This window comes from Acartia tonsa, chromosome 4, assembly GCF_053477335.1.
Source record: "Acartia tonsa isolate MP-2025a chromosome 4, ASM5347733v1, whole genome shotgun sequence".
Taxonomy (NCBI): Eukaryota; Metazoa; Arthropoda; class Copepoda; order Calanoida; family Acartiidae; genus Acartia; species Acartia tonsa.
This window is the reverse complement of record NC_137263.1, coordinates 8,338,009-8,353,153: the sequence shown is the minus strand read 5'-3', so window position 1 is coordinate 8,353,153 and position 15,145 is coordinate 8,338,009. Positions and strand designations below refer to the sequence as shown.

The 15,145-nt window shown below is 31.7% G+C and overlaps 1 protein-coding gene across 5 annotated transcripts in view; it reads left to right on the top strand.

The window, feature by feature from the left end:
- The window catches only part of LOC145315914 (dystrophin-like), a 128,066-nt gene that overhangs the window by 64,653 nt on the left and 48,268 nt on the right, over positions 1-15,145 (top strand). For all 5 annotated transcript variants that reach the window (XR_013878192.1, XR_013878190.1, XM_080156057.1 and 2 more), the window contains exons 25-28: positions 666-1,492; positions 3,045-3,094; positions 4,133-4,216; positions 13,249-13,305. Coding sequence is in view for 3 of the 5 variants with exons in the window: in XM_080156057.1 (XP_080012183.1) it covers positions 666-1,492; positions 3,045-3,094; positions 4,133-4,216; positions 13,249-13,305 (1,018 nt within the window). In the remaining 2 variants the exon portion in view is untranslated. The remainder of the gene's footprint in view (positions 1-665; positions 1,493-3,044; positions 3,095-4,132; positions 4,217-13,248; positions 13,306-15,145) is intronic.

Sequence of the window (15,145 nt, the reverse complement as noted above, 5' to 3'; positions counted from 1 at the left end):
GTGGTTCTAATTTCAGACTTAGATACGTTTTTATAGATTAACGTATTTTTTTAGTTATGTATTTTTCTTTTGTCTAATAAAATTACTAAATCATTTTGTCTGATGCATTGAGGGAATAGTGTTACCTCTTATTTATCTTTTTAAATAAGGCAAAGCAGGCCATGATTGGTCCATTGACGGAATAATGGATTCTGCAGAAAATGATATTTCCAATATTGACCAGAGCAGACAAGTTATTACCATGGAAAACAGTCAAATCAAAACTAACAAAAATAAAAGATTATAGTTTGGCGCTAATGTTACAATACTTAATTATCAAGGGCAACGCACCGTGTATCTAGGAAATTCAGTTTAGGGGTTGTGTACCCCCCTATTTTTTTGTTAGGCGAGAAAAGATTTTTTGAGTTGGACTGACGTTTTCAAGTACTTCCTCATTTATTTTAAATTTTTTTTTCTTTTTTTTTTGGGGGGGGGGTGTTCTCCAATTCTCCAGAAAGCATAAAACTTTCACAGAACAAGAGAATATGCGCAACCTAATCGGCTTCAAACATCTTAAGGGACTGACGAAAAAACATTGTTTTGTTTAGTTTTAGTGATGGATTTCTTTATAAATTTTCTTTCTAGTTTTGATTATTTTGATTATAATTAACAATTTTTATTTATAGATGTAAGTCTGGTTGCAAGCTGCGCTATGAGCTGGAGGAGGAAATATCCGGAGTGGTTAAATCCTGGGATACAACTGTCCAGGCCGCGCTTACACAGAACCAGAAGCTGAGGAGCGCGTGCGAAAAGACCAGAGAGGTGCTCGACCTCATTCACGAGATCAACACTTTCCTAGACCAGCTGGAGCAAGAGTTGCCGCTTCAGAGTGTCGTCACAGACGCGCCAGAGTTGTCACAGCGAACTTATAAATTGTTACAGCTGAGGGATAAAACTGACCGCAAGTCTAGTGTGCTAAATAGATTATCTACCACTGTTAGTCAACTCATAGAAAGTGAAAGTGAAGGTGAGGGAGGTGGTAATGTTGGCGGCTCTAATGTCCAACCAGCAACTGCTTCAACGGCTGTAACCACAGCACAAAATAAGCCATCAGCATTAGAAATAAAACTAAGTGAAGTTCAGACACGATGGAGCACTCTGACAGAGCCAGTGACTAATCAGTACACAAAGATGCGCGAGGCAAGCACAGATTATGGCGAATTTAAAACATTAGTTGCACAGGAGTCGGATTGGCTTGACCGCCTGGAAAAAAAGCTGCGGCGGTCCAGCAAATGCGCCGCCGACGCTGAGGAGATTTCCGAAGAGTTGGATGATCTGGAGAATTGTTTAAATAACCGTCCAGGTGATAGGCTGGATAAACTTAAGAGATTAGCAGCATCTCTGTCTGAGAAGGATGTGTTGATATCTCCTGTACAGACAGAGGCTGACCGGCTTGAGAAACGATGGGAAACTCTAGAGGGCCACGCAAAGAAAAGAATTAAAAGTTTAGAAGGTAAGACAGGAAACTTTTGGTTTTTTTAATGAGTGAATTTAAATATTGTTTGATTTAAAATGTTGGGAATATACAGTTTATTGCTTTGATTTTCTGTTTGTCTGTTACAAAAAATACATATTTTTGACTTGTCGTTATATTTTACAAGGTTTCGTGAATAGAAATTAGTGATGGGAATCCGGATCCGGAATCCGGAATCCGCCCAATTTTCGGCCAATTTTGGAATCCGAATCCGGATCCGGAATCCGTTTTTTATAGCGGATTCCGGATTCTAAATTGGTAGGCTAAAATTACCGTCTTTTTTCTTACAACTCCCTCTGTTTGAAGGCAAAGATCAAAAAAAATTTTCTACATAACAAATTTTAATAATTACTAATGTGATGTAAATGTTTTAGTTATGCTGGAAGTCAACACTTTAAACAAATCAAGGCTTCAACCAAGTAACATAGTGATAAATTAACGAAAAAAGCTATCCCTCTGTGACGGACGGCCTTTTAAAATACTGCTAAATCCGGAATCCGAATCCGGAATCCTCCAAAAATAAGAATCCGGAATCCGCAAGAATCCGTCACTTTTTTTGACGGATTCCTTCAGAATCCGGAATCCGAATCCGGCCCAAAAATTCGACGGATTCCCATCCCTAATAGAAATACTATACCTAAACTATTTAATTTTTCTGTTTACATATAATACTTTTAAATTAGTCGTTTTATTGCCTCCTTGCTGAGTTGCTTTAGGGTTTGTCAAGAGTCTCTTACAGCAAAGGTAAAAATCTACCCGAATTATTTGTTTATGGAATGTTCCTACTTAATTTACTTTTTATTATCTGTATATACACCTAATAATTAGATTAATTGGATGGTTGATAATATCTGGAAGTCTTGAAACAATTGATAAATTATATTATGATAATTGAGTCTTTTTTATAGCTTAGGCACTATCTGTGATAGAATACCATAGCAGGTATTAAAATGTTTAACGGATAGATAGATTATGGTTGAAATCCTTACTTAAAACCTTACATAAAAGATTGTGTTATGACACCCACATCCAGGTATACACATAGTCATGTCAACAGCTGACACCCGTATCTAGGTATACAGATAGTCATGTCAACAGCTGACACCCGTATCTAGGTATACAGATAGTCATGTCAACAGCTGACACCCGTATCCAGGTATACAGATAGTCATGTCAACAGCTGACACCCGTATCTAGGTATACAGATAGTCATGTCAACAGCTGACACCCGTATCCAGGTATACAGATAGTCATGTCAACAGCTGACACCCGTATCCAGGTATACAGATAGTCATGTCAACAGCTGACACCCGTATCCAGGTATACAGATAGTCATGTCAACAGCTGACACCCGTATCCAGGTATACACATCGTCATGTCAACAGCTGACACCCGTATCCAGGTATACAGATAGTCATGTCAACAGCTGACACCCGTATCCAGGTATACAGATAGTCATGTCAACAGCTGACACCCGTATCCAGGTATACACATCGTCATGTCAACAGCTGAACATTTTTATTTATTTTAGAATGCATAACCGAAGCACAAGAATGGGAGTGCAAAATATTATCGGTTCAGGTAAATATTTTATCTTTCTTCAAATGTTTTACAATATTTATGTTTTATTGCATATAATGCATAGGTGACTTTCTTTCATTTCATTTTACAAAAAAAAAGTATTTGCTAGATTCCTGCTTTATTTTTTACTAGCTGCTTCGCCCCTTGCCTCTAGGGGCTTTGCCCAAAGAGGTTTGATCAACTTAATTTTTCGTATTTTAGATTTAAAAGAAATATTTTTTTTTGGGGGGGGGGGGGAGGTATTTTTCATTTTTGGGGGGTTGGGGGTGTCTTAAACGCCAAGAAAAAAGTTATAAAACTTTCCGGGACCTATGAGAAGCTAACCTGTAAGTGAACCCGATCGGTTCTGTGGTTAGCGAGATCCTTCGGTACAAACAGACAGACAGACATCGTTCAACTTTGTATTATAGATTACAAATAGACAAACATTAATGATACAGCAAAACAAAAGTACAAATAAGATATTAAAAGATCATAAAATAAATAAACAATCGGTACTTTCCTTCTAAGTGCTTATCGAGCACTAAAATGTAACCTCCTCTCCCCTATATTTTAGGCTCAAGGGGGGGGGGGGGGGGCGTATTTTTATTGTCTAAAGCAAAAAATGGGTTGAGGGGGAGGGGGATTATAAATCTCTTTAGGGATCCGGATATAATCATGAACTGCACTAAAAAATAGATAGTTTAATGGGAGCAAAGTACACAAAATAAATAAAAATTATATTGATAATAGATTACGCAATACGTTGTCATGTTCAATGATTTCTTCAATGCATACAACTAAAATACTTAGAAAACAAGAAAATCCATATCCATAAAAAATTGCATAAAAATAGTAAATATACAGTCTCGGAAATTATCAAGTATTTTTTTTTTAATTTTGTAAAGTCACCAATAATCAACGAATCATTTTCCAATAATTAACTTGATCTTTTTTTAGTAGATATGAATACCAATCAAGTAAATAGGTTTTGCATATTATATAAGGTTGCTTCTATTATATAATTTGCTTTCTAACATCTGATTATGATTTGACCAGGATTGGCTGGCGGAGAAAGATGCCATCCTGTCCTCTCACCTGGAACATGAACTGACTGCTCAGGATTTGCCAGATGAAAATCAGGTAATATATTTTTCCACACTCTAGCCTGAGAGTGTTTTTTTCAACTTTTTTTAATACAGTAAAGATGTCTCATTTTTTCGCCTTCTGAAACGTCCATGACTTTTTATTACTTTTCGTAATGATGGGTTTTAAAAATGACAGTATAATTAGAATTTTGTTTGAATATGCTCATTGATAACGCAAAGTAAACAGAGGAAGAAAAATGTTAGACATCTATTTTATTATTATTTGTTGGTGCTTACAGTGTTAAAAATATCCATGCTTAAAATCTATATTGTCAATTTTTCATAATTTCTTAAACATCCAGCTTTTTTTAAGTTGAAGAAATAACTTATAAACTATTTCTATACAGATTCCCTATTCAGTAGGAATATTTCCTATTCTAATAAAGACTAAAAGTAGGAAAACGCATAATATATGCAAGGGTGTGCTCAGATATTTTTCTTGGGGGACATTGACTGTAATGGATGACAGAATTATTCCCTTCATTATTTTCTGAACTTGTTAGTGCCCTCTGATGGAGTTCAAATCCTGCAGGTTTTTTTAAAATCTGTTTAACCCAGTTCATAGTAATATAAGCTTTTCATTATTTTCTGAAATGATTGGGACTGGTTTAGACAGGTTTTCTGCTCTTTAAAAACGAGAAAAAAACACCCCTTTACAATTCCATTGTATACGTTAGTGTATGTATGTATCACACTTTGCTAGAATAATAAAAGTTTAAAGAAAGGGTTACACCAGAATATATATTTTTTGTTAAGGAATAGTTGTCTGTTCACGCTTGGTTTTTTATTAAATGAATAAGTTAGGGTACAATGTTTGGCACTTTCGATATAAGTAAATGATAATAAAAAACCCATAGAATGCGATAATAACTTCAGAAAAATCGAAGAAAATAGTTTTAATACTTAATTAACGTTTTTAAGTTTTTCTTCAAAAAGTTTAGATAAGATGCCTTTAAAAGTCGTCTATGATTTTGTCAGGGATAAAAATGTGACTTTAAAATAAGAATTACAACATATTTTTTCAATTAGTACAAAGTAAAATTTTGAACATTTTATTGATCAGTATATTTTTTAAAATGTGAAGTAGAAACCTGAATATTTTATCATGAAAATTGTGTTATGATTTGATTGTCTGCTAGATTACAAGAAAAAAGATACTGACAGTACTTGTTGGTTCTTTAAAAATAATTAGGTAGATTACTTTCAGAACCCCTCTTTTTGCAACGTTATTTCAATAGAACAGAGCCGTAGTCTTAGTGTACTCAATATCTAGACAGCCAACCATTGTTTTAGAATTGTTCAATTTTTTTAACTTCTGATAAAAACAGAATTAATGGTATTTTTGTAAATATTATACCTCCAAGAAATGGCTATACTTCCCAATCATATGTTGTGTGATATTTAAGAGGAATTATTTTGATATAATGTCATTAAAATATTCGTTAAAAAAAGTGCTATTCTAGCTTATACTTTACATTTTAATGTGTATGATAATTCAAATAAAAGATAATGAAGATTTATATTATATTTAATTGTTATAATTATAAAGAAAAACCTGGAAACAGTAAAAAACTGACTTTATTTTATTGACGTAGGGAAAATTTTGTCAAATATTTGAATAAAAAAACAATATAAGACAAAATAAATTATTTTTAATATAGTCACAAAAAGGCTTAATGAGTTTAGGAAATATTTCATTCACTAATCATGTCATTTAAACTCTATTAGACAGAATACAGTGTAAAAAGATGTTCTCGTTTTAATTTTAAGTAATTTGAAATGCATTTTAATACCTTTTAATGATTTATTTTTTGAAACATCTTTTTATAAAATGTTATTTATTTTTGAAGTTATATGTTAAAATGTTTTTAAATTTTGTTAACATTTTGTTTTAAATGTAGAAAATTGGTAATTCTAAACATTCAAAAAATGATTTTATTAAATTTTCATCACTTAAATTGCATGTTTGATGAAATTTTCAACTGATAATTCAAGAAAAATCGTTTAAGTTTTACTATATTTTACTTTGAAATGTTAAAAAAATATAATTATTGTCAAAAATGTGGAAGTTATACTTTCCTCAAAAAAAGACCTAAAACATGCAAATTAACACGTGTAATGAGATTTTTTTTCTTTCAGGTTTAATTTTAAGTAATTATTGATATTTTTTGTAAAAAGGATTTTATATAAAAAGTTTTAAAACTCAAGTTATGTAGTGGTTCTAAAAAAGGTTGCGAATTTATGCAATTTTCTTGCAAAAAAAATTTTCTAGGATTTTAAAAATAGCAAAGGGTGTTATTAGACGTACTTACAGATACAATTGCAAAGTCATTTTGGCCAAACACTTAAATAAAGTTTTGACATCTGAGGGTCCAACCGTGTGTTATCAAAATATCTGTTATTAGGATTTTTTTCAGAAGAAATTTGATCAAATGCTATATTGATTCAATACTAGAAATGCAATTATACGAATATGTAAATCAAATCATAGTTTTATTTTCAATTTGCTTTCATGTTTGAACATATTTTGTTGTTTACCCCCAGTGTGGCGTGTGTGTGATACATGAATGTTGAAAGTGGATTGTTGCAAATATGAAAAAATGAATCTAGTTAATCTCTGGAGAATGTTTTCATGAATATAACAAAGCGTTTTTCTAACATTGTAAGCACCAACCTTTTCTGCATGCGGTTTTTTTATAATTTATGTATATTTTTATCGTTTCTGATAATATTTATAGGATTTGTTAAATTTTGAAATAAAAATTAAAGACAGCACACATACACAAAATCATCTTAATAAAATTAGGTTTACAATAAAAAAGAATTTGCAATTATGCCTTACAGTATTTTTATTGCCAAAATTTCATTTATTTATATTTAAGAAGTCTAAAGCCAGCAAAGACCAATAGAAAGCTACAAATTAAGGTTTATGCAGACAAACACAAACTCATTAACTTTGGTATAAATTATAGTATTTTGGGTTTTTGTTTCTGCGCTACTTTTTGACATTATGATCCTTATTTTTTTGAATTTTATAAAATAGATCAAAAAATTAATAGTATAAAATTGGGTGTGTTTAAATTGCTACGAAGAAAACTGTGTTAAAATTTTGTAAAAATGTTAATGAGATGTAAATTTGTGTGATGTTAATTAGGAAAGAAAACCATATGTGGAGAATAGCAAGGAACTAATTCTAAACTCAAAGTTTTATCATTGGATTTTTAATGCTAGAAAGACGTAATTTTAAAATTGTTTCATTGTTTTCTTGGAGGGTAGTTAAGCATCACTTTAACGTATGTATAAAAAAGATTTTGAAATCTTAAAGAAAAATTTTTTCACCAGTCTCAGCAGCCACCAAAACATTATTTTGATTTAAGGCAATATATTTATTTAAGTTCTAAGCGTAGATTATAAGTCTAGCTCAGCTGAAATATTTAAAAGTTAAGCTGTCTTAATGTCTTACAGACAAACAGACAATAAATTTTGCGCCAGTCTAATGTGGAGATACTAATAGTAATATTAGCATAAGTTGATCAGTAACACTACACACAGTCCCACATTCAACATACAAATATTTGGTTTAGGATTTCATTTTATTTCAAACTTTTATTTTTATCAATTTGCATATCATATACAGCATGTGTTTGTGTATATATTCTAGGAGAACTATTTCAACTGTAATATTACACATAAATACAAAACGATGAATAATATTCATTGTAAAAGTTTATTAAAAGCGAAGCTTTTTTATAATTAGGGTCGGTCCGTCCGTCCGTACGTTTAGAAGATAGCTTTTTTCGTTAATTTAGGCAAGTTAGAATTATCCTATTGATTTTAAACTTTGCATGGTGATTCCTGTAGTAGTTAGGTATGATTTAGAAAGCGTAGCAACTCTATAATCATTACTAGAATGTCCGTATGTCCATTTTAAACATGTTGATTTTTTACTTTTTTAACAACAAATTTTCATGTGATCTAATTATCCGATTGTTCTGAATTTTGGTGTACTGATTCCTGGGTCAACAAAGTACTATATTATAAGCAAAGCATCTCTATAATCAAGTCCTAAAAATGCAAGTATGCCCATAAACATTATCCTGTATCAAGAAGTTTTTCAACAAATTTTGCTTTGACTCTTTTATTCATTTATATTCTGATTATTCAGTTCTGACACTATACAAGTGTTAATGTCCGTTTGTCCTGCCGTTTCAGAGCTTCGCTTTTATGGATGTTGTCATCCTTGTTTTTAGTTATTTTCTACAGATCCTTCATTCAACTTCAAATCACATAGTCAGACAACAGAATATTAGCAAATATGTGATAAAGTTTTTAATTTTAAGTTTGAACTAAACTTATCAATACTTTTTACACAAATTTGCTTAAATACTTGATGTGAACATTGTGCTTGGTCGTCTTAAAGATCACAATTGCAAAAATTTGGACAAGTATATCATGTAATAAATGTGTGTCAAAAGTACAAGTTTATCTGTTTAAAATGGACTTTCTGACAATGAGTTTTAGGCTGCTGCGCTATCTTATTTCTATCTAACTGTTAAACAATTATTGTGTTAAGTCTTGAAATGAGAGGAAGGTTCTAACATATTCCTAAATTATTTTTGGACTGGCTTAACTCTACATGCACTGTAGAAAATAATTCAAAAATTACTGACTATAGCACGTCAGATTACGTGTTATTTTATCAAAATTTCTATTTAAACTCTTTTAAATCCATTTTTATCGCTAAAAATGCATTTAAATGTTATGTTACAAGAACTGATATTTTATTTTATATTTCGTGATATTATTTCTGCATATATTATCAACTTGAAATTATATTGTGGAATACATTTTAAATAATTATGGTAAAATTAGATAATTGCTAATCTAGTGGTGCTTTTTTCAAGATTTGAATAAGTGAAAATTTTGTATTTGGTTTTCTGTATGAAACCATTAACTTTATTAGTAACAGAATGTTTGTACTACTGCCTGTTTGGGTTTTCTTTACTGCGATGCTTCTTATATTTAGGTTTAGGGAAGGTTTGATAGAGTACCACTACCACTACGCTTTCAAGGAGAATGGCCTCTAGAAATAAAATGTCCCCTCCCCAAATTTTCGTTACTTATTCTTTTAATATCAAATCGAAAGTTGGATCGAATTTTCTCCCGATGTTGGACAAATTAATGTCACGTCTTGCGGTCGTAGCGGGCATGCGTCATATTGGAAGGGTGACGCAAATTTCATATCTCAGTTTTCGCTATTTAATTTACTATTTTTCTATATCAGATAAAAGCAATGCTTTCAAGATTATTTAATTCGCTATAATATAATGATAATTTTTTTTCAAATCGTGAAATCTGGGATCTGAAATTTGCGTCACCCTTCCATCATGACGCATGACAAAAAGTGGGGAAGAGAATTAGGTATTGGTTAGAACCGGTTTCCATAATGCCATCGTTTCTTGAGTTAAACTCAATCTTTCTCCCCCTACCCCTTACTCAAGTGCATCTAGAGGGTTCAGCCGCTATTTACAAATTAACAAATAAAAAATAACTTAACACATTGATATATTTAATTTACTTCTTTGTTTTGATTTATATAATTAATTTTTATAAAATATATCAAAAATAGTTTGATAATAATTAGATCATCACAGTTTACACTTTACCGTTGAAGTAAAAAAAATAAATAATATTGGTATTTTCCACTTTAAGCTGAGATATTGGGAAGCTTTAGAACTTCAGTAAAAAAAGCAATGTGTAAAACAGCCTAACAGGATTATAAAACTGTCTAACTTCTAAGCGATTGTAAAAATCTTTTAGATCATGATACCTCTGAATAATAGCGACCATTAAAATAAAAAAGTTAACCCTTTTTAATTAGTTTAAGTTTATAATTAGTCTTAAATAATTCCAAATGTTCTAAAATGTCAAAATAGCTGCACTCCTTGGTTTTAAGTTGTAGATTCCGACTACTGTTTTAGTTGGTCCAGGGTTTACAGACTATAACTCCTGTTTCTGAACATCTCGATCTTGTTTTTCCAAATTTCAAAGGGTTGTTTTGATCCTTCTCTTTGAACAAGGAAGAGTTGTTTTTGACTAGCTTTTTTCCATTTTGATGATCGGGAAATGCAATTCATTGTTACCGGTACCAGGGAGCTAGGCTGATAAGCATGGGCCATATGCCAGAAAAAGGGATATATAAATGTTATTGACCTATTGTGAATCGTGATATATCAAACAAGGATGACAACATCCATTAAAGCCAAGCACTGACATTAACACTTGTTTACTTATAGTGTCAGAACTGAATAATCAGAATATAAATGTATAAGATTCGGAGCAAAATTGTAAGTAAATTTGTTGAAAAACTGCTTGATACAGAATAACGTTTATGGACATACTTACATTTTTAGGACTTGATTATGTTGTTGTTTCGCTTATGATATTGTACTTTGTTGTCCCAGGAATCAGTATACCAAAAAACAGATCAATCGGATAATTAGATCACATAAAAAGTTGTTGTTAAAAAAGTAAAAAAATCAACACGTTTAAAATGGACATACGGACATTCTGATACGCTTTCTAAGTCGTACCTAACTACTACAGGAATTACCATGCAAAGTTTAAAATCGATAGGACAATTCTAACATGCCTAAATTAACAAAAAAAAGCTATCCGTTACGGACGGACGTATGGACGGACCGACCCTTATTATAGAAAAGCTTCGCTTTTAAAAATACGTATAAGCAGAAACAATGCCTTTTAATTGTTAATTATATATTTAAAACGGTTCAAAATAAAGGATCCTACAATATAAAACATATAGTCGATTTTCTATATACTTTGAGCTACTGTAATTTTTTTTTGTACTGCTTTACCTGTTCGTTTATGCTACGCAGAGAAAATGGGTGATATTAGAGGGGAATATGGTCGGGTATTGCATTGGTCAATTATTCTTTTACATCGTGGTTGCCAAATTTCAAGTCTTCATTTTTCAAAATATCCTTAAACCTACTTTTTATTATATTTTAGAATTACTGTTTTTATTTTATAAAAATATTTTTTATTGAGCAAATGTTTATTTTAAATATTAAGTTTGTATTTTTTGGCAAAACAAATACTGGCACTTGTGCAAATTTGAGGTTACTCTGTTTTTGCAACAAGAAAAAAACATTTCGTACCTGATTTTGTGTGTGGAGCGTCCAGTTCATTCCATACTCTCTTCTATAAACATTCTTATTACCATTTAACAATCCTATAATATATTATTTATTATTATTAATCTTTTTACAATACAAAAATGTAATGCTTTTTATATTCTACAGATAATATGTGAATTTCTATTACGGGACAACGATTTTGCTTTATAAAACACAGTTTGATTGAATATTTGCTTGACTTATCACATAACTCTTAAAAAATGAAATTTAACGCAATTCTAATCATAATTGTCTTTCTATTCTCATGATGAATAGTTGGCTCCAAATGTCTTTCCAACATTTAGGCCAAATAAGAGAGACATATAATAATCTAGTAACTTAATATCCTAATTAAACCAAATGTTTGAATGATAAATGTGAAAGATAGTTATTAAATTACTAAATGTTCATGTGTGATGATCATGTCCGCACAATAACCATCATTCTGTTTAGAGAGAGGTAAGCACATCATTTTATTTTTTATACATTTTTATTCTCATATAAAATGCAATTTTTCAAAAAGAAATATCAGGTTAAGAAAAGGACAATTTTTAAAGCTGTGGATGCAACCTTTAGAAAAAAAGGTGGAAAGTAAAATTCACTGCGGCAGCTGCAAAATGCTGACTTGCATCGAGCTGCAATAATGGTAGGTGCAGTTTGGCAGTACCTAGTAGATATATGATTTTGCAGCTGATTATAATAGTAGGGCGCTTGCTGCGAAAACAGCTATAGCATATTAAAAAGTTGCCAGGCTACCGAGCTCTTGTTAAGAAGAGGCCTAAACAAGAAAATTGCATTTTATATGATAATAAAAAATGTTTTTTTTTCTTTCTTTTTAATAACATTTACAAAAAATCAGGACTAACATAAAACATTTCCATAGATTTTTTTCTGTACATACAAATACTGATACTTTATACTTCGTAGAATACTGAATTATTTTATCATATCTATTTTCCATTTCATTATTTTTTAAATTTAGAATTTTATTAACTTGTTTCCCCTATAAAGGAGCACAACTGCGTAAATTTTTAAATGATTTTTCAATATAAACAATCGTTTGTACCCTAAGATTTTTTATGCTGATTTTTCTTATATTATACTAAAGCCGCCGAAATCTGCAAACTTTCTGCGTTTTTGCTCAGGTTTAAGTATTGATAATAAACATTTAGATAAATAAGCAAAAATTAGCAAGCTCTAAGTATCACTTTGACGTCAGATAACTCTTTTTGTCAACTCCCTTGTTGTGAAAAGGGTTAAGTGATAATGCATTTTTGAATTATTTTCTTGTGATGATGCCCGAATCTGTTGTTTGTATTTTGAATTTGCAAACTATTGAAGTAGCTTTATGCATCTATACTCAGAATTTTATATACAGTAACTTCCATTATGCTTAACCCTTTTATTACTTTTATGTATAGCCCCCCCCCCCCCTCCTTATTTTACCATTTAGGAGCAAACAAAATATTTTAAATTCTATACTTGTTAATTACTTTGTTACTTACAATTACTTAAACCTAATATAAAAGTCCTTCCTTTACCTATTCTTTTTTCTTGTCAAAAGTCTAATGTCATCATTCAAAAAATTTTATCAACGTTGAAAAAGTATTTATTGAGGCTACTCCTTTAATTGTTTAAAACATGGGTCGTATACCTATTGTAAATAAACAAGAATATATAGATATTTTATTTTTTAATTTAAGTCCTCTCCAGATAGACCCTAGATTATTCCCTGTTTTATATTTAGAGTTAGGAATTTTAAAAATTTTCCTGTTTTGAAAAATAATATTCTTGTTTTAATTTTGCACATTGATATTTGTTGCTTCAGTATTTGTTACGAGAGTTTGAAGACAAGGAGAACATATTGTCTGCTATGGATGAACAGGTTATAGTTTATATTAGTTTGAAGACAAGGAGATCATATTGTCTGCTATGGATGAACAGGTTACAGTTTATAGTTTATATTAGTTTGAAGACAAGGAGAACATATTGTCTGCCATGGATGAACAGGTTATAGTTTATATTAGTTTGAAGACAAGGAGATCATATTGTTTGCTATGGATGAACAGGTTATAGTTTATATTAGTTTGAAGACAAGGAGAACATATTGTCTGCTATGGATGAACAGGTTATAGTTTATATTAGTTTGAAGACAAGGAGAACATATTGTCTGCTATGGATGAACAGGTTATACTTTATATTAGTTTGAAGACAAGGAGAACATATTGTCTGCTATGGATGAACAGGATATATACTTTATATTAGTTTGAAGACAAGGAGAACATATTGTCTGCTATGGATGAACAGGTTATACTTTATATTAGTTTGAAGACAAGGAGAACATATTGTCTGCTATGGATGAACAGGATATATACTTTATATTAGTTTGAAGACAAGGAGAACATATTGTCTGCTATGGATGAACAGGTTAAAGTTTATAGTTTATATAAGTCAATATAATATGTTAAAGGGGGCTGTGCACATATCGACAGATTAGATAGAACGGAGGAAAGGGGGATGGGACTGTTGCTAAAACTACTAAACCGATAAATTTGTCGCTAGAATCATACAAACCTAAACTTTATAGGCGATTTTTGAGACAATTATTTATTATAATAAATCAAGAATTAATTTCATATATGATAGATATATATAATAAATATTTTTGTAACATACATATACTTTATATGTATATATTTAATTTACAATCGATATTGATGTAGATAGTCTCGGTATAAACTTCAATAAGGAGGGGGGGGGGGGGGTAATACAACCATCTGAAATTTTGCATGAGTAATCCTTTGTAGGTTTATTTATTAAATTATTGTGTGACTGTTAGCTCTAAATAATTGTCTGATTTAGACTCGCGACCGTGGCTTGATGCGTAGCTCATCTGCTCGTCGTCGAGTGTTGTTGTTGTTGTTTGTAGCCAGGTCAGAAAGCAGATAAATTTAGTTACAATAGTCCAAGAAATTCTGCGCTCTTTTTGGGCTGCGTCCAGAGGTCAATTGGTGATAAAATAGTGGGTTTGAAAGTACAGTTAAAAAGATGCTCAGTTGTGTGGTCCGCTATGTTACAATCTGGGCATCGTATGCTCTTTGAAGTGTCAAATCTTGAAATTGTTGACTGCAGAAAAGTGCTGTATCCTGATCTTAATTGGGCTAGTGTGCTCCTCGTCTGTCTTGAAAGTGTTTTTTCTTCCTGAATATTAATTGCAGGGGGTCGTGTATTTAAAACTTTATTTACAGGATACTTATTTCTGCAGTCTCTGTGAGCATCGTCATGGATCTTCTTTAGTCTCTTCTTGTAGTTCTGTTCGACCGGTGGACCATCTCTGAGGTAGGGTTCCACATGAGGGAGGTGGTTGATGATGGTGTTCCTCATGTTCCTGGGCATGGATGGTTTATGCAGCAGGTGATGATTAGGATGAATTGGGTGGTGCATGGAGAGTAGGTACTGGTTGGTAAGCATATCGTTGTGTTCCTTCACCGGGAGAAGGTTAGTTTCTTGGTGAAGGTGGCTGACCTGGGTCAGCTTGATGCAACCAGTTGCTACTCTCAGAGCGTTGTTCTGTGCTCTTTGCAACTCGCTCCAATTTGTTGCACTCAGAGATGGTGTCCAAACCGGCGCCCCATAGTTTAGAACTGATCTTCCTATGGCCTTGTAAGTGTTTACAATCGTCTCCTTTGACTTACCCCAGTCAGTCCCTGACAAGCACTTCAGCA